The following is a 19768-nucleotide window of genomic DNA, read 5'->3' as shown; positions in this document are numbered from 1 at the left end:
GAAACCAATAGCAACGGGCTGTAATGCCGGATGTTTGGATACACTTCACGCTGTTTAGTCGGAATAACGCTTTTTTTTGTTGTTGGTTTTGTTTTTGTTTTTTGTATAAAACAACGCCATAAAGCTCTTAATCAGAGGTAAGATTTTGAATCATACTGAGATTATATATTAAAAACATGAAAACGGTTGAGTGTAATATTGGAATGTTACAGTATGAAAGTTTTATATCTCGCTAGCGTTTGTATTTACATATTTTATGATTTTATCTGTATATTATACGCTTGAATTGACATAAATGTTGCCATTAATGTTTTAATAGAAGTTCGTAAACAAAAATAAGTTGTGTAATATTCTTTGTCGTTCAGTAGGCTGTAACATGGTAAATTAATCATGGCATTACCTTCTGAAACCATCACTGTTACCTTTCACACACATTACGATGGATTTTTTTTCCAAAAAAGGTTTAAGATTAGGACTTTAAGTCACTTTTAACTTTATTTTTACAGTAGTTTGGGTTGCTTTTTTTTAGATAATCTAGTAATCCGCGACTTTTCAGTCAAGGTTAAACATTAAAATATAAATAATAAGGATTAAAGTTATACATTTTAAAAGACTGTGAGATTCAGCTGTTTGTCATATAACTTTTCAACACCAGATGTCACCCATGTATTTATTTGTTTATTGGGTTGTATTCCAAATATACTACATTGTCTACCCCCCCCCCCCCCCCCCATACAACAAATATTTATTAATTTATGTATGTGTGTGTGTGTGTGTGTATATATATGTGTGTGTGTGTGTATTCATCTCAGCAATAAAAACAATAAACTGAGTTTAAATCTCTCTCTTTCTTTCTTTTCCAGCTGCAGACATGAGTTCAAAGAGACCCAAAAGCAAAGAGGCTCGCAAAATCAAGGGAAAAGGTATAGATATTCTGTCCAAATAAACTTTAATCCTAATGTAACACTAAATCATTACTCAGTATCCAAAGCATCTTCCGGTTTCAAAATTGTGTTGTTGTTTTTTTTCCAGATAAAAAAAAGGAGAATAATTTTCCCACCACAGATGAAGGTGCATCAGAACTTGGTAAGTGTCTCATATTGCTCCTATAAGGTTATATTTTTTTGTAGCATTTTATTTTATTATCTCTGAAGACCACTAACAATGTCAAATAGGGTCTTTAGTACCAAAATCAGTCATAATCAGATTCTCAGATCTGTTTGTAGCATCTAAACAGGGCTGTTTCCAACATGAATACACTCGTTCTTTTCCATTCATCCAGGAGCTGTGATCAGATTAAAGATACTGAGATACAAACGACATGTCTGGAGGCACGTAGCCAGTCCTCCTTTCTCTCGTCTTTTGTTCTCTGAGTCCAATTCCGCTTCTTGTTCTACTCATAGAACATACATACTGTTTAGCAGGCTACATATTAGGACACTACAGCAGTGCCTGGACTTGTTACCACATCATAAAAACACATCTTGATGCCCTTTTGTATTGTGTTGGTGTTTGCATTGGACTAAAATCATCACCTGACCTCTTCTGACCAGAACCAGCTACTGCATCATAACAAACAGTGCAGTTGAGGCTTGTACAGTCATAAACCCTCATTGATGTCTAACAGGGCTCGTTCAATATCCCAGACAGCTTCCTTTTCATGTTTTCTGAAGGGCACGTGTGTTCAGTTAGTAGAGATAGTGCAGTTGTGTAATTATACGGGCTATACCACCGTATGAGTTTCCATTGCAGTAAAGTGCCAGCGGCTCCTCTGGATTAAATGACCTGAATGCGGTCGCTACAACATGTTCAGCTGTTTCTGTTGAGAGAGATTGTGTTGATGAGGTCACACAGACAAAATATAACATGAACACATACTTGTTGAATTTTGACAGCCTCGGTCACCATTCATTAGCATTGTATGCTGTATGATGGGTCTCACGTCCATTGGTAGTCTTTCAGGTTCAGTTACGTCACAGATAGTGCTCTGACGGGAAGCTAAGATCTCTGTTTGTCTAACACACTCATTTAAGAGCACATCTGTCAGTAAAACACTGGAGAAAATGGCTGAGAGCTTTTGTTCTTGATACACCTGTAAGAAAAAAGGGTGAAAGCCCTCAATGTAGGATGCTGGAAATGTACCAAATCATTTTAGGATACAGTACTTAACCTCCAATCATGTATTTGTAACTTAGCCTTTAATCCAAAGAAGTCTCAAATGAGGTCACTTTAATATAAGTGCAGTGATTAAACAAAGAGCAACTGGAGAATTAAACACCTAGTAGCCACCCATAACACTAGCAACTGCATAGACACTCCCTCTCAACCAAACACAACATTCTAGGAACTTCACAGCAACACTTTGGCAACCACCCAAACTGTATACTGTATCCATTTTTAATCTTAGTCTTTACAGATGTTCTATCCCCAGGTCATGGAAATCTGCATTTGTCCTGCCATTATTAAAAAGTGGAGACCCGTCAGCCTTAGACAATTATCAACCAATCTCCAGACTATCTGTCTTGGCTAAATTGTTTGAGTCTCTAATAAATGAGCAACTAAAACATTTTTTTAGCTGACAACTGCATTTTAAGTCCCACTCAGTCTGGTTTCCGGCAAGGACACAGTACAATTACGGATGTAAACTCTGTTATGAATGATATTATAAATGCTTTAGATGACAAAACGTCTTGTGCTGCTTTATTTATTGATTTATCTAAAGCATTCAACACTGTTAACCATCATCTTCTTCTGCAAAGACTGCAAAACATACGTTTTAGTAGCTATGTACTAAATTGGTTTTTTAATTACTTGAGTGGTAGAACTCAGTGTGTGGCATAAGATAACTGTACTTCATCCCTGCTAGAAGTAAAAATGGGTGTCCCTCAAGGATCCGTTTTGGGACCTGTTTTATTTTCCGTTTATAGAAATAATTTAGGTTTGAATCTGAATCAAGCTAAGGCTCATCTGTACACAGATTATAATATTTTGTACATCTCTGCTATGTCATTGAAGGAAGCAATTCATAATTTACAGTCTGCTTTTAGTCAGGAACAACAATCTCTGGTAGGATTAAAGTTGGTATTAAATGCTAAAAAAACTAAATTAATGGTTTTTACACATTCACATTCTCTTATCGATTTAACTTTTTTAACACAAAGTGGTATTCCAATAGAGAAAGTGACTTCCTAAAAATACCTAGGTATTTGGTTGGATGATAAATTGTCTTTTGGGCTCCATATTGAGATCATTTTTAAAAAAAACTCAGACCCAAGTTAGGTTTTTATTTTAGATTAAATAAGTGCTTTCCTTATTCAGCCAGGACTCCCTGGGAGAAGAGTTACTGTAACTCAATGGGACCTTTCCTGGTTAAATAAAGGTTAAATAAAATAAAAAAACAATATTAATTATTATACACCTGATCACAGTGACTCCGCCCCTCACAGATCATCCCGACTACATCTTCCCACTGGTCCTGACCTCTGCCACACAGGAGCTGTTTGGTTGCCGGGCAGATGAGGATTTAACCGGAGAAAACCCTTACAAGCTGCTGAAGAAAGAAGACATCGTGCAGGACATGAAAACCAGAGCGTCCGTGTCTGACTTCAGCCCGGTCAAACAATTAGTGCTGGTGAGATTCATGAGCTGAAGAAGATCCGAACCTCGGCAGATGGAGCCGGTTTAGAGAGGCCTGAATGTATGTATTGGTTTTCTGCAGGACTACCCTGAAGATGAGCTTCTGCTGGTGTTCGACAGAGACTTCACATACGGACAGAGCTTCTATCTGGTGCTCACAGTAGAGGCCAAAGACAATATACTGAAGGTGAGGAAACAGGACAGACGGAGGAATGGACAAATAGATAGACAGACAGATGGTAACCAGTGTTCAGTTGTGTTTGTAGCCTTCAGTACAGGGTGATGATGAAGAGCCGATAACTCATGAAGAGGAGGTTGAGGAGGAGGAGGATATGATCATACCAAAAACTCCAGAGTCACACCCTTGGATGTCTCTCGGAAGCGAGCAGGAGATCGAGGAAGAGTCGGTCACAGAGTCCAGACCCAGAGTAAGACATGGGATATTCATCAAAGCCATTCCTGAGGCACTGCAGCAGCTCACCTGTCTGTTTCTCTGTCCAGCTCAGGTATAAGATCTCTCCTCTGCTGCGGCGCTGTGGCGCTCCGGTGTTTTTCTCCGACCGCGGCGCTCTGGACAGGAAAGAGGGGTTCGTGGAGTGCCCATCGTACCAGGACAAGAGCTTCAGCATCAGAGCAATGGAGAGACACACAGCCGTCCAGGCCTCCAGTGACACCAAACACTCAACCACTCAGACACTGTGGTACAAACACCTCGCAACTCTCTCTGAAGTGTGTTTTGAAAGTATAGTTAGCAGATGGAGCATATTTATATCCCATGATGCATGCATTACAGGAAGTACCCAAGGAACACATGGACCCAGTACGAGTCCCGAGAGTTCAGCCTGGATGAGAAAGAACATCACCTGCGATCGGAAAACATGAAGAACTTCATCACATCTGTTCTGACGAGGTAAGACGAGGAGAACGTGACATCTCCGAGGTCCCACAACTCACGCTTTGTTTGTTAGCACGGTGTTGTGTATTAATGCATTCTGAGCTCACCTGATGTCTCGCAGGTTTGAAATCTCCTTGCAGCAGAATCACATCGCGGATGTTTTCTGTGACGACTGGACAGCGCTGTGTGAGGACGATGGTGTGCTGATGGGGAAAACAGAGACGACGCTGAAGGAATATCAGTCCTTCATGGACCTCTACTTCAGCAAAGAGAAAACCATCAGCCACATCCGCTGGCATCCCACCATCAGCGGTCAGCACGAGCTGCACTGTGCACAGATTAGGATTAATATATCATTTTAGTACAAGTAAATAAGTAAGAAAGTTTAATAAATAATTAAATAAAAGAAAATAGCCTTAGTACAAAAAGAAATAGAATAATAAAAAATAAAATAGTCATAATGCAAAATAAAAGATAGAACATCCATATCAGAAAATAAATAAATAAATAAAACAGCCATAATTCAAAATAAAAAATAAAAATCATTGTGCTATATAAAATAAAATAATTAAAATAAAATAGCCATATTGCAAAAAATTATTAAATAAATACATTAAAAAATTAATAAAATATCTACAGTGCAAAATAAATGAAAACAAATGAAAAAAGTATATATATATATGCAACATTTAAAAATGACTCCGATAGATATACAGCCGTTTTGTTAAATAAAACTATACTATCTATATCATAAATATCTATAGGAATATAAATATTATTATAAATAATAGTAAAATATACAGAGTGAAAAAAATAAACTTATAAAAAAAAAATAATAATAAATAATCAGATGCATGAATGATTGTGTGTTTGTATGGATTTTGTTCAAATGTGATCAATTTGCATTTTTACCATTATTCTGCATGATAAATGTGTGTGTGTGTGTGTGTGTGTTTGGCAGGTGTGATTGCTGTGTCCATGACGGAGAGACTTTCCCTTGAAGAACGGATCGATAACTCGGCTAAACTCCTTTTAAACCCATCCTACATTCTCTTCTGGAACTTCACTGACCCAATAAATCCACAGGTAATCATAATTATCATCATCAAAGTCAAATTGTCACCAGTATATGTTAAGTATACCAGGTATACTGTTTAAGTACAAAATACACAAATACTGCTTTCAAAATAGTAATATGCAACACTGGTCACATGGCCTCATTAAGTTGTCTTTAATTCAGCACGTGGTATCCGATTATCGTGAATATAAAGAAGGTTCATTCTGACTGTATAAACAGGCAGTTTTAGATGAAGATGATATGATCAGTGTAAATAAAAGCTTTCTATTGTGCATCACTTTAAATAGAAGCAGAAACCCAGCACACCTGAAGTTTCAGTATTTGAGCAGATGGTTTTAGCATGAAGCTGATGTGAGATTCAGTGTAGAAGACATGAACAGAAGAGCTGTTTAGACCTGAATCCGTCTGTTCATTTTCTGTGTTGCAGTTGCAGCTGGAATGTCCTGATGATGTCTTGTGCTTCCAGTTCTGTCCGTCCGACCCAAATATCATCGCTGGCGGCTGCATGAACGGCCAGGTGCACAATTAGATCAGAAAAGGATCTTTTCTTTCTCAGTCTCTTCTTTAAAACTGTTAACAGATATCACCAAACTATCCAGTTGATTAATCACAATACATTAAAGGGCTCATATGATGCTTTTTTAAAGATCATTATTTGGTGTAACAGAATATTTTGACATATGTTGACATTATATTTAAAATACTGTACATTATTCTATGCCCAATCTCTCTCAAACGCGTCATTTTCTACAAAGTCCCGCCTTCTGACAAGCGCAGTCTGCTCTGATTGGCCAACTGACCCAGTGCATTGTGATTGGCTGAACGCCACAAGCACTTGTCAAAAATATAACGACCCTTTCTATAATCGTGAGCTTCATCTTTCAAAATAAATGTAAAGATAGTTAATAATGTCCTTAGTTTTACCATCAGTTTAAACCTGAAAGAGAAAGTGACCTCTTTAAGATAATAGTTTACATAATTCTGCGAAAAATTCTGTTTTCTTAAATCTGCAAAGAGAGGCATTTTCTATTTAAGTTAAATATGCACTATACAAATAGTGTTAAAAACTGCTAAGTTTGGTGTATGTTACTTCTGTTTAAGTGAAGAACAAACCTTTTAAAGAAATGCACTGTACGTAATTGACATCTACAGATGCAAATACATAAACTGCTATGAAATAAACACTTAAATGTATATTATGGAGGTTTTCTTTCCTCTAGTCTAAAAGACAACATGTTATGGAAGCAAACAAACCCTAAAATCTCTAAATTGACCAGTGCATAAAAAACAATTGTTTTTTTTTTCACTTTGATAAACCATTGTGTATAAAATGTGGCGTATAAATAAGCTTACTTTGCCTTACGATGCACTTTCAGCAAAAAAGTCACGTATTGTTTTCCTTTAAATGGCTTTCAATCGCTTACAATCTGAAAGCAATTCTCCACATAGCAAACACATTATGTTCTGTTTATAATAATGTTCAATGTAAGTATCTATGTGCATCATCTGTGCATGCTAACAGTGTAATTCTTTTAACTCATGACATGCAGCGTAATTATTCGCTGATTTTTTGTTTACAGGTAGTATTATGGGATATCTCAGCACATGTGGAGAGACTGCAGGACACACGCAGCGGCGGCAAAAACATTTCAAACAATCTAGTGAGTAACACACACACACACACACACACACAGCTGCTGTGTGTTTAAACTAGCGGCTGTCCACAACCAGTCATTTGACTCCTGATGATCTATTTAGAGGTCATTTAATTAACTGACGCTTATACAAACACTCTCACACAATCACAGAAAATTAAACCGGCTGTTATTAAGATCATCTGTGTTTACAACTGTTTACTTTGTGTGTACTGACATACTGCGTCCATATGTGAGCTGAAAGTGACAAAACCTGTCTGTCATGACATCCTCAAATGTACAAATGATATATAAATAAACATTGTGTTAGTTTCTAGTCATTATTATGAGCTTTATGTAAAAACAATCCTGGGTTATGGTATTTGCTTGTTCAGATACACTGTAAAAAATATCGTAAATGTAAAAAATGGTACAGTAAAAACCTGTTCACTGGTCACGGTAAGTTCCCTTGCTCTGTAATATATCAAATGGGAAATTTCATGGCTTTTTTTGTTAAATGTACAGTTTTTGGAAGTAAAAGAAGTAATCTTATAATGTACAGTACTTTTTTTTTTAAGATGGTTGTCAGGTAAAATATTTTGTATATTAGGTTTTTTCGGTTATCATTTTTTTAACTGTAAATTTAAATCTGTAAAATCTACAGATAAGTAAAGTTATGGAAACAACAGCTGCCGACTTTTTACTGTAAAGGTTACATATTATATATATATATATACATACATACACACAGACACACACACACACACACACACAGACACACAGACACACACACACACACACACACACACACAGACACACACACACACACACACACACACACACACACACACAGACACACACACACACACACACACAGAGACAGACACACACACACACACACACACACACAGACACACACAGACACACACACAGACACACAGACACACACACACACACAGACACACAGACAGACAGACACACACACACACACACACACACACAGACAGACAGACACACACACACAGACACACACAGACACACACACACACACACAGACACACAGACACACACACACACACACACACACACACACAGACACACACACAGACACACACACACACACACCGGGACACACACACACACACACAGACACACAGACACACACACACACACACAGACACACAGACACACACACACACACACACACACACACACACAGACACACACACAGACACACAGACACACACACACACACAGACACACAGACAGACAGACACACACACACAGACACACACACACACACACACACACACACACAGACAGACAGACACACACACACACACAGACACACACACACAGACACACACACACACACACAGACACACACACACACACACAGACACACACACACAGACACACAGACACACACACACACACACACAGACACACACACACACACACACACACACACAGACACACACACACACACAGACACACACACACAGACACACAGACAGACACACACACACACACACACAGACACACACACACACACACACACACACACACACACACAGACAGACACACACACACAGACACACACACACAGACACACAGACAGACACACACAGACACACAGACACACAGACACACACACACACACACACAGACACACATACACACAGCAAACACACACACAGACACACACACACACACACACACACACACACACAGACACACACACACACACACAGCAAACACACACAGCAAACACACACACACACACACACACACACAGACACACACACACAGACACACACACACACACACACACACAGACACACACACACACACACACACACACACACACACACACATATACATATTAGTGCTGTCAAATGATTAATCACAGTTAATAGCATCCAAAATAAAAGTTTTTGTTTACATAATATATGTGTGTGTGTACTCTGTATATTTATTATGTATATATAAATACACACACATATACGTATATATTTCAGAAAATATATCAAATTAAAATGTATTTATAAATTAAATTATATAAATATGTATAATTTTATGAAATATTATTTTGTTACTGTAAATTTAAGATCTGTAAATGTAATTATAAAAATAAACTGTAAAAACACAGCTGCCAATTTTTTCTATTTCTGTTATTCCAGGACAGAAACAATGTGACTCCAGTGGTCCGGTACTGTGCTGTATCTGGGATAGAGATCGGACACAAAGCCCCGATCACAGACATCCAGTGGCTGCCGGAAACCTTTGAGGTACACAAGAGGTTAACTGTCCTTTCATAAAATATGAAGAAAAATAAAACTGTTACTGTACCTTTAAGAGATTGACATTTAACTGAACTGGCCATGTACACACTGATATATTAATCTAAAAACATTTTTCTCTCAGTTGTCCAAATTAGGGATCCCGGTGGAAAACCCAAGTCGTGTTTCTGTCCAGCTGGTGACATGCGCTCCTGATTGGTGCTGTTATCTACACTATATGCACATATTCATGTTAATTTTCTAGTTTAGTATCAAACTCTTTCCTCACTGTGTGTGTGTGTGTGTATATATTTTAGCTGTGTGTTGTTCTGGGACCTTCGGCCTCCTCGTGCTGTGTCTCAGTCCCTCACAGACGTGAAACAGAAATCGCAAGAAAAGCCTCTGGAAAACCCTCATGGTGTTCCCAACACGTTCAAACACCTCAACCTGACCTGGAAACCCTTCATCCGTGTATGTGATGCATACAAACATGGTTTTAAGATGTATACATCTCTAGGGCTTTTCACACTGTGCTAAACCTGGGTTAGTGTAGCTCTATGTCATATGTTTCACAAACGTATAAAGCAGCAAACAACATGAAACAATAGCTGTGTCGAATCCTTGGTAGGCGTACGTAAAGAAGACATCTGTTAGAGAAAAAAGGAGGAGGATATTAAGATCAAAGTTTAAAAGAGGCGATTTAAACTTTAGGATTCTCAGAATTGCGAGATTTAAACTTAGAATTTTGAGAAAAAAAAAAAAAAAATTGCAAGATGTACAGTATATTTTGAATTCTGGTCAAAATAAATAAAATCAAATAAAAAGTCCAAATTGCAAGATGTAAAAATAGAATACCGAAAGAAAAGTCAGAAATGTGAGATGTAAACGTAGAGGTTTTTAGGAAAATTATTTTTAAAAATTGCGAGATGTATATTTTGAATTCTGGTAAAAAAAAAAAAAAAAAAAAAAAAAAAAAAAGAATTATATATATATATATAAAACAAGTCAAAATAGCAAGATGTAAAAAATAGAATACCGAAAGAAAAGTAGGTGAAAGATTTATATTTGAAATTTTGGGAAAAAATGTCACAATTGAGAGATGTAGACGTAGAATTAAGGGAGAAAAAAAAAAAAAAGAGTAAAAATTCTAAGAAAAAAAAGTAAAATTTGCGAAATGTATATTTTGAATCCTTGTAAAATTTCTTTAAATAAAATAAAAAGTCAAAATTGCAAGAAGTAAAAATAAAGTACAGAAAGAAAAGTTTGAAGCATGAGATGTAAATTTAGAAACTTTGAGAATAAAAAAGAAAAAAATTTGCGAGATTTATATTTTGAATTCTGAAAAAAAAAAAATATATATATATATTTTTTTTTTAAGTAAAAATGGCAAGATGTAAAAAATACAATACCGAAAGAAAAGTAAGAAGTGTGAGATGTAAATGTGAAATTCTGGGGAAATTGTCATAATTGCGAGATGTAGACGTAGAATTAAGAAAAAAAAATAGATTTCGATTTATAACAATTCAGCATTTTATGATATAAACTCACAATTGTGAGAAAATAGTCGCAGTTACCTTAAAAAAAATAAAAAAAATTATAATTCTGTAACGGAATCAAGCTTCCATAAACAGGTTGAGTTTGTGACACTGGACACTTACACCACAAATATGCAAATGAGAACATTTACCCAGGGTTTATGCATGAACAGTGTGAAACGTAAGTTTATGAATAGGATTACCCAGGAATAATTGTTAACCTTGGGTAAATTATGGGCCATGGACTCCATTTACCGCAGGTCTCCTTACCAAAGATTGGCTCTAGCGGTGAATACAGTCCTCTGAAGTTCAGCTTGAGGGACAATACAGTGGACTGTCCTACAGGTGAGACACCATGTATTTGGCTTACTGAGACGTATTAAACACAAGATTAACCGTGGCACTGTGGCACTACAGCAACGTTTCATCTGTCAGTATCCGTCTTCTCTTCAGGAGACAAACCTCCACAGAACGTGGATCGTGAGGAAGGCTGTGGGTTCGCACAGCTCCGGGTGCCGTCGGCCAAACAGCAGAAACCTCTGGAGAACATCAGCACCAAGCTGTACGTGGGGACCGAGGTGAGACGCTCATCTGTGCATTTCATTAACAGAACGGACAAAACATCGTCCATACAACAGATTCTAGCTCTGCCATCCCAGTGCATGAGTTATGTTCTTCTAACACACATAAGCTGCTCGTAATGTCACTGATTTTGACCATTAGTCTATTAATACATGTGTTTTTGCATACTGCTGTTCTGGCTGTGCTTGCATCAGGATGGTGAACTCATTTACACTGACTGGAAAATTGAGAAGGACAACGACTCTGGACGTCTGCTGAGTAAGACACTAAAACAGCCGAACAACACATTTTTACACATATATACGCAGATTTAGAGGTCAGAGGTCATGAGTGATAGTTGAGTTCTATCACTACTGTGTTCTTGATCGAGAACCTGAACCTCCGGCTGCTCCCGGGGAACCCGGACTGTAGAAAATGAAGAGTAAATCATTTTGGATTTAAATCGTTTGCTGTGATTTAAACCAAATAAAATAAAATATGTTTTTATATCCATACAAATATATTATTTAGCATTTTTTGATGCAACAAACACTACATTCTGAAAAAAAGAAACTTCATAAAATGTAAAAAACGTACTAAAAAAGACGTCAAAATACAATAAATTCAGAATCAAAGTTTCTTAAAAAGATGAAATATTTGATTTGAAATAAAGTAAATATTAAAAAAATAAACAAGATTTAAAATAAAACTCTTACTAAAAAAACTAATTTATTTATTTAATATAAGCAATCTTTTGAAAATAAAAGCATAATAAAAAACATTTTTATCCAATATAAAAAAACAGTAAAAAAATACCAATTGTAATATTTAATTTTAAATGAATTCAAAATAAAATACATTAATATTCTAAAAGAAATCAATATTTTCATTTATTTTACTTAATTTAAATGAAGAAAGAAATACTTTTAACGAAAATAAACACTAAAAAAATATGAAATATTTGATTTGAAAAAAGTAGAAATGTTAATAAATACTTATTTAAAACTATCAAAATAAAACACAAAATAAGAAATATTTTGCTTGAAATAAATTACAATAAAAATTTTTTTAATAAATAATATTTGTTTACCTGCATGTCACGTGACCATTAACTGCCGTTAGTGAAATGTGAACATGCTTAAATGTTTAATTGTTGAAGAGCTATTTTTAAATGTTAAATATATATTAAATATTTTCATGAGACAAAAACAGCATAAACAGCTGAAATCTCACTGTAGAGGCTTTGAGCAAACCAACATCACTAAAGCCTTCACTATTAATGAGGAAACCACACAATTACCAGGTTATTATGAGTGTGTCAGGTACTGTATACTGCACTTCTCAGACGCTGACGAGTGTGTAATGAGTCAATTAAACAGGACCTGAGATCCATCAGTCTCATTGTTCATGCGGTTTCCCACAGGCACCAGACAAACACTGAGCTCATCGCTTTGGGCAGAGATCAAACCTAATTCCTCCAAACCACCACCTTCAGCCCCTAAACCCAGAAATATTACAGGAGATTGAGTTTCATTAGTGCTGAGGGCTAAAAGCAGCATGTCTGAACTGTGAGCATTCGATCTCAATCAAGACTTTCACTAGGATTTCAAACACACTTTTCATCTGTGTTCTGTAACTCGTGTTGCATTGATCCTTTTCCCTTCAAAAGTAGCTTTTGGCTCTATTAGTGTTCACTGGACACGCAGGTCAACAAATACAATATTTCATTTTTAGTGAGTGTTTTATTTTTTATCAAATTTAATGAAAAAAAAAAGAAATAGAACAATAATGCATACAATCGAAATAACAAACTTAGTTAAAAAAAGGAATATTTGAAATAAATTAAAATAAATAAATTTTTCAAATAAATGAAACAATACAAAAAAACACAATCAAATAAAATCAATCTTTATTTAAATTAATAATTAATCTTAAAGAAATAAAAATCTAAATAATTAATTTTAAATAAAAAAATCTAAATATTACTATAAAGATAAAATATTTCATTTGGAAATTAATTAAAATAAATAAATAGCTTTAATATAAAATCAAACTAAAACATGAAATATAAATAAATATATATATTATGAAATTATAGATTGTTATAAAATTATTTATCAAATACAATTTTATCATTTTATATAAATAGTATATATTTGATATTAATTGATATATATATATATATATATATATATATATATATATATATATATATATATATATATATATATATATATATATATATATAATTAAATTAATTTAAAATTAAAATTAGTACAAAGATTAAATACTTTATTTGAAATAAATAAAAATCATTTTATTTTTTAATTATTTGAATGTTTTTTATGGTTTAATTATTTATTTGCTTTTCAATAGCAAATCTGACTGTACACAGAATTTGAGATTAGATTGCACTGTTTTTATCAATACATCTCATTATTGAAATATATTAATAAACTACATTTTTTTTGCACTGATCTTGTCGCAGTGCATTCTGGGATTGCCTTCTTTGTAGGCTTCCACTGAAGGGACAATTCAGCCAAAAATCATTCTGTCATCATTTAATCATCATGTCCTTTCAAACCTGTATGGAAAAATCTTGTGTTTTTGAACACTCTTCAAAATATACTTTATGTTCAATGCTCAGTTTATGTCCATATATATATTAGGAACATGCATAGCTAAGAACTTCATTTCAACAACTTTAAAGATGATTTTCTCAATATTTAGATTTTTTTGCTCCCTCAGATTCCAGATTTTCAAATAGTTGCATCTCAGACAAATATCATCAGATCCTCCCAAACCAGACATCAATGGAGAGATGATTTAGCATTTCAGCTTTCAGATGATGCATACATCTCAATTTAAAACAGAAACGGACCGTGATGCCTGGTTTTGTGGTCACTTGTATTGTGCAGAAGTTGTGTTTTCTGTCAGGCTCTAAACCCATCCACCGGCTCCTGGTTCATGACACTCTGGTGAACACCGTCAGCCGCTCTCCGTTCTTCAGAGACATCCTCCTGACGGTCAGCAGCTTCAGCTTCTCCATCTGGAAGGAAGGGGTCACGGTGAGGTCACCATGCTCAGACTCAGACAGCTGTGTTCTTTATAAACAACAGTTCAACTTTCTGTCTTCACCTCTTAAAGTTTAACTGGTTCAGGAGTTTAGCAAGTCATGAAGTTATTATTATTAGTAGTAGTAGCAGTAGCAATAATCTTCTTATAGACCCTTAAATTGAAAATGTAATTTTTGTTTCCATACAAATTAATTATTTTGCTGTTTCTCCCATATATACATCATTATCAAAAAAGTAAAATGATAACAAATTATAAAAAAAAAAAAAAAAACAATAGATAAATATTTATTTATTATTTTTCTGTAATAAATAAAATAAATAAATAATTTAAAAAATAAAATCAAAGTGTAACAATAAGAAATCTTTTAAAATAAAAAAAAATTAAGTAAATACTTATCAAAATAAAACAGAAAATAACAATATGAAATATTGTATTTGATATAAAATAATTTTAAAATAGAATCAATCAAAATAAAACTAAATAAAATCAATATAAAATAATCTATTTGAAATAAATAAAAAATACTTATAAACTACAAGTATAACTTATAAACTACTAAGAGATGTTTAATTTGAAACGAATTTAAAAAATACTTTTAAAATGAAAACAATGAAAATAAAACACACTAAAAACATGAAATATTTTATTTTAAATAAATGTAAAAATTTTAGGTTCATCAATATTCCAGGTTCAGATTTATATGAATTTCTCTCCTTTTTTATATCACTTAAAAAAAAAATTCTGCCTGTTATAACTGATCCTTTTATAAAACATAACCTTATGCGTGTTTGTAAATAAATAAAACAAATGAATGCACCTCATAAGAGAATAAGTTAAATACTGTTGAGCACGTGCGCTATGATTCTTCACCTGATCTTTCTTTCTTCTCTATTTCAGAGCGGCCCGCTCCTCCGGTCGGCCTGCTCCAAGATGCTGCGTACGGTGGGTCACTGGTCCCTGTCCCGGCCGGCCGTCTTCTTCATCGGGAAGGAGGACGGAAGCATCGAGGTGTGGGACCTGCTTCAAAACAGCCACGAGCCGTCACAGATCCAGAACATCAGCAGCGCAGCCGTCACCTGCATCAGCACCAGCAGCATCTCCTGTGAGACACAAACCGTCTGCTGAGCAGAAGCACAGGCCTCAGAGGATAACGCTTCCCTTTCTCTCCACAGCCAAGCAGCATCTTCTGGCCGTTTCAGACCGTCTCGGGACGCTACACATCCTGCAGATCCCCTGGACCCTGCGCAGATCCTCCAACAGCGAGGTGAGAACAGCAGCTAAACTAAATGAGACTGACGCTCAAACTATGACCCTGGACCACAGAACCACTCATAAGAGTCGATTTGTGGGTTATCAAGAAATAAGCTTTTCATTGATATATGGTTCGTTATGATGGGATGATATTTGTCTGAGATGCAACTAATTGTAAATCAGGAATCTGAGGAAATATTGAGAAAATCACCTTTAAAGTTGTTCAGATGCAGTTCTTAGCAATGCATATTACTAATCAAATATTACGTTTTGATATATTTATGGTAGGAAATCAACCAAATATCTTCATGGAACGTGATCTTTACTTAATATCCTAATGATTTTTGGCATAAAGGAAACATTTATAATTGTGACCCATAAAGTGTTTCTAAGACTGCTTTTGGGCTTAAGGGTCACATATAAGCTCTGGTACAGTGACTTTTTAAAAAACACTTCTCTTTACTGAATAAAATACATTTAGAATCAACACTTCCCACAATTTATCCATTCAGTGCATTGCAATGGATTTTGGGTTTAGCTTAAAATATATACAGTATTTAAAGAAATAGTTCACCCAAAAATGAGCATTTGCTGAAAATGTGTTCACCCTCAGACCATTCATTGTTTCTTCACCAGATTTGGAGAAATGTACTGTAGCATTGCATCACTTTCTCACCAATGGAAGTGAATGGGTGCCGTCAGAATGAGAGTCTGATAAAAACATCACAATAATCCACAGCACTCCAGTCCATGAGTTAACATCTGGAGAAGACAAAAGATGAAACAAATCCAGCATTAAGATGCTTTTAACTCAAATATATAGAGTCTATAATCCATAATAACACTTCCTCCAGTGAAAAAGAGCATCTGCTGTTGTCTCTCAAGCAAGTGATGCAATGCTACATTTCTCCACATCTGATGAAGAACAAACTCATCCTCTTGGCTCAAAATGAAGTCATTTCGTCAGAACAGCCTGTAATGGTGACTATGATGCTGTCTAGGTAGGGCTTGGATCAGAGCGTGCATGTATAACGGCACAGTGTGTTTCCTGCAGAGGCAGATTGTGAAGAAGTACTTTGAGAAGGAAGAGGGACGGCTGGAGTATTTCCAGAAACGTCAGATCCAACACGAGAAGGAAAGGAAAGAGATGGAAGCCGAACAACAGAGGAAGAAGACGGTGTGTGTGTGTGTGTGTGTGTGTGTGAGCTGATGGCAAACACAGATGAAACCTGCAGCTGTAGTTGAGCTGGAATGTGTGTTTGAGTGATTCCAGACCCGCTCAGACTTGCTGAATATATATTTACGAAATCTGAAAGTATGCTGCCGTCTGTCTCTCTGAGGGTCAGAAACACACTCGTTTGTTTTTCACACCCCACTGATGCCCACGGACACATGATGCTGGAGGCTTTCTGGAGGGTTTTCAAGACAAACACTTCATGTTTGTGATGTAAGGCAAGCCGCTACAGGCAAAAACCAGAGCGTTTCATGCACCGGTCAATTTTGAGGTTTTGGGATATTTGGCTTTCATGTTATTTCATACTAGAGAGAAGAAAACATCTAAACTGCACATTTGTGTTTACTGTATTGCACTAGATCCATTTGTGTCTGTTTTTAGCAGTTTTATTCCTCTCTATATTCTTACCGAGGGGTTTGTTCATGTATCATTCACACTGATTTATATTAACATTTTAATCTTAAAAATTTTTTTTTTTTTTTTTTCTGCCTGTTGACAGTATCTTATGATTTATAACGTGATAAAAAGAGAAATCCAAAATCCTTAATATGTCAACAAAATTAAACAAAAAAAAAATCGAACTGGCTTTATCCAATGTTCAGATTTATCTTCTGGACGTTTATGCAAGTAAGTGCATATTTAACAAGATAATGCATAACCTAAAAACAGTAGTATAAATACGAAACTTATAATACACTGTAAAATGTGATGTTCTTTCTCAGTATTTTCCTCTTGATTTTCATTTTTAAGATGCATTTACAAATGTAAGATATTAAGCCTTTTTCTGAAAACTTTTACTGTAACTTTGTTTCTTAAATCCTGATTTATGGAAAATATTGAGTAAGATTTGTATTTTTTTCGACGTGTGCGCTTGTTTTGACTGATTTCGGACTGCTCTTGGACTCACCCAGCCTCGTGAAGCTTTGAAAATGCCTTTGAACTTTTCGTGTTTGATGACTTGTGTGGTTTGTTTTTCGTCAGGAGCCGATGATGTCACTCAAACAGGAAGAGGAACTGGAGGCCGAAGCGCTGAAGGAGTACGAACAGTTTCTGGCTCTGGAGAAGGTCATTTTGAAGAACATGGGCCTCCTGACCGTAGCAGAGGACAGAGCAGACCTGTAACACATTAGAAGCATCATCAGTACACAATGAATCTAGAAGTTACCAGATGATCTAATAACAAGAGTTCTGCTTATTGTGCCATTAACACTGGAACTTGAATTTAGTGGGGTGGGAAAAAGTCTGATTAGAATGATGTAAAAACATTGCTATCCGTCGTAAACTTTCCAATGGAATAGTGCTTGGAACAACATTACTAATCTACTGTTAGTTTGAATCAGATTTGATTCTAATTGATTAGTTCCAAATTCTGATGGAAATTCCATTAGCAAAGTATGAGAATTCCTTTGGTGTTTGAATGTTGTAGCTACAGCAACTTTATTGTTTCTGCTTTCTGAATGTAAAACATTAAAGCCCCATTTTTTAAAGCAGGACTGATAGGGTGTTTTGTTCTTGTAAGCTTATGCGCTCTGACCTTGAAGATTGATTCTTCCTCTGGTTACTGGCTTCAGTTCATCTCCGTAATCAAACACGCTCTTAATTCAGCGGCTTCAGCTCCGACAGCTAATCTATAGCAGCTTATCTGCTTTCACGTTCAGACACTAATGTACAATATTGATCAAGCTCAGTCCGGCTCATATTGATTCAATAGATACTAAACTTAGTTTGTAAGCAGCGTACGTGACAAGAATCCACATGCACAGCAGGTTTTGTCGACATATAGAAAACTTTCAAGTCCACTTTATGAAATGCATTTCTATGGGTAACTATGGAGCAACGAACTCTAGAATAATGAATTAATGTGAATTTCATGTGTCCACTGAGTTGAGTGCTATTAATTGTTTACCATTTAAAAACGTAGTACTGATAAAACATGAGAAGAGCTAATTTCTGTTTAAACTGACTACGTTATTGCATAAATTATCCCATTCAATCAAATACAATAATTCGATTTTACATAATTTATACAGAAATTGAATTCCGAAATTCCTTCAAATTCAGAATTGTAAGATAAAAACTCACAATTCTGAGTAAAAAAAAAAGGGACAATTATGAGATACAAAAATACTTTTGCAAGATATCAATTCTTCAAAGAAAGTCTCCATCTCACAATTCTGAGAAAAAAAGTCAAAGAAGTGCAAGATACAACAATTTTGGTTTGGATTTTTAGCAATTCAGAAAAAAAAAAAGTTCATCATTGTGAGAAAATTTTCACAATTCTGACTATTTTTCCTCAGAATTCTAAATTTCTCTCACAGTTCTGACTTTTCTTGGAATCCTAAGTTTACAACTCACATTTCTCAGAGACATAAACTCAGAATTCGAGAAACATGCTCAAATTGTGAGATGAATAATTCATAAGCACCTTTTTTTTATTTGTTGGTGAGATATAAATTCACAATTCTGACATCCCACAAATCTAAACTTTTTTTTGCAATTCTAAGTTTCTATCTTTTAACTTTGAGAAAAAAGTCTTGCAGTTTTGAGATATGAGAAAAAAATTAAAAATAATGAATAAATTCAA

At 35.2% G+C, this 19768-nt stretch overlaps 1 protein-coding gene across 2 annotated transcripts; it reads left to right on the top strand.

Moving 5' to 3' along the window:
- The first annotated feature begins 7 nt into the window (after positions 1–7).
- dnai3 (dynein axonemal intermediate chain 3) lies at positions 8–18348 on the top strand. Of its 2 annotated transcripts, XM_059528556.1 has the most exons (23): positions 8–137; positions 864–923; positions 1033–1086; positions 3447–3631; positions 3719–3823; positions 3903–4064; positions 4138–4337; positions 4430–4546; positions 4653–4843; positions 5493–5617; positions 6037–6126; positions 7190–7270; positions 9427–9534; positions 9671–9744; positions 9843–9996; positions 11321–11405; positions 11514–11638; positions 11837–11900; positions 14559–14689; positions 15597–15801; positions 15872–15963; positions 17005–17127; positions 18166–18348. In XM_059528556.1, exons 2-23 carry the CDS (start codon positions 872–874, stop codon positions 18304–18306), a joined length of 2664 nt encoding a protein of 887 aa, XP_059384539.1. In that variant the 5' UTR covers positions 8–137; positions 864–871; the 3' UTR covers positions 18307–18348. The 2 variants fall into 2 exon arrangements, with proteins under 2 accessions (XP_059384539.1, XP_059384540.1); XM_059528557.1 differs by lacking the exons at positions 8–137; positions 864–923; positions 1033–1086; positions 3447–3631 and having other exon boundaries at positions 3891–4064.
- The last annotated feature ends 1420 nt before the right edge of the window (positions 18349–19768 follow it).

Source organism: Carassius carassius, chromosome 37 (genome assembly GCF_963082965.1).
Source record: "Carassius carassius chromosome 37, fCarCar2.1, whole genome shotgun sequence".
Taxonomy (NCBI): domain Eukaryota; kingdom Metazoa; phylum Chordata; class Actinopteri; order Cypriniformes; family Cyprinidae; genus Carassius; species Carassius carassius.
The sequence above is the reverse complement of the archived record's forward strand: the minus strand, read 5'-3'. Positions and strand labels throughout refer to the sequence as shown.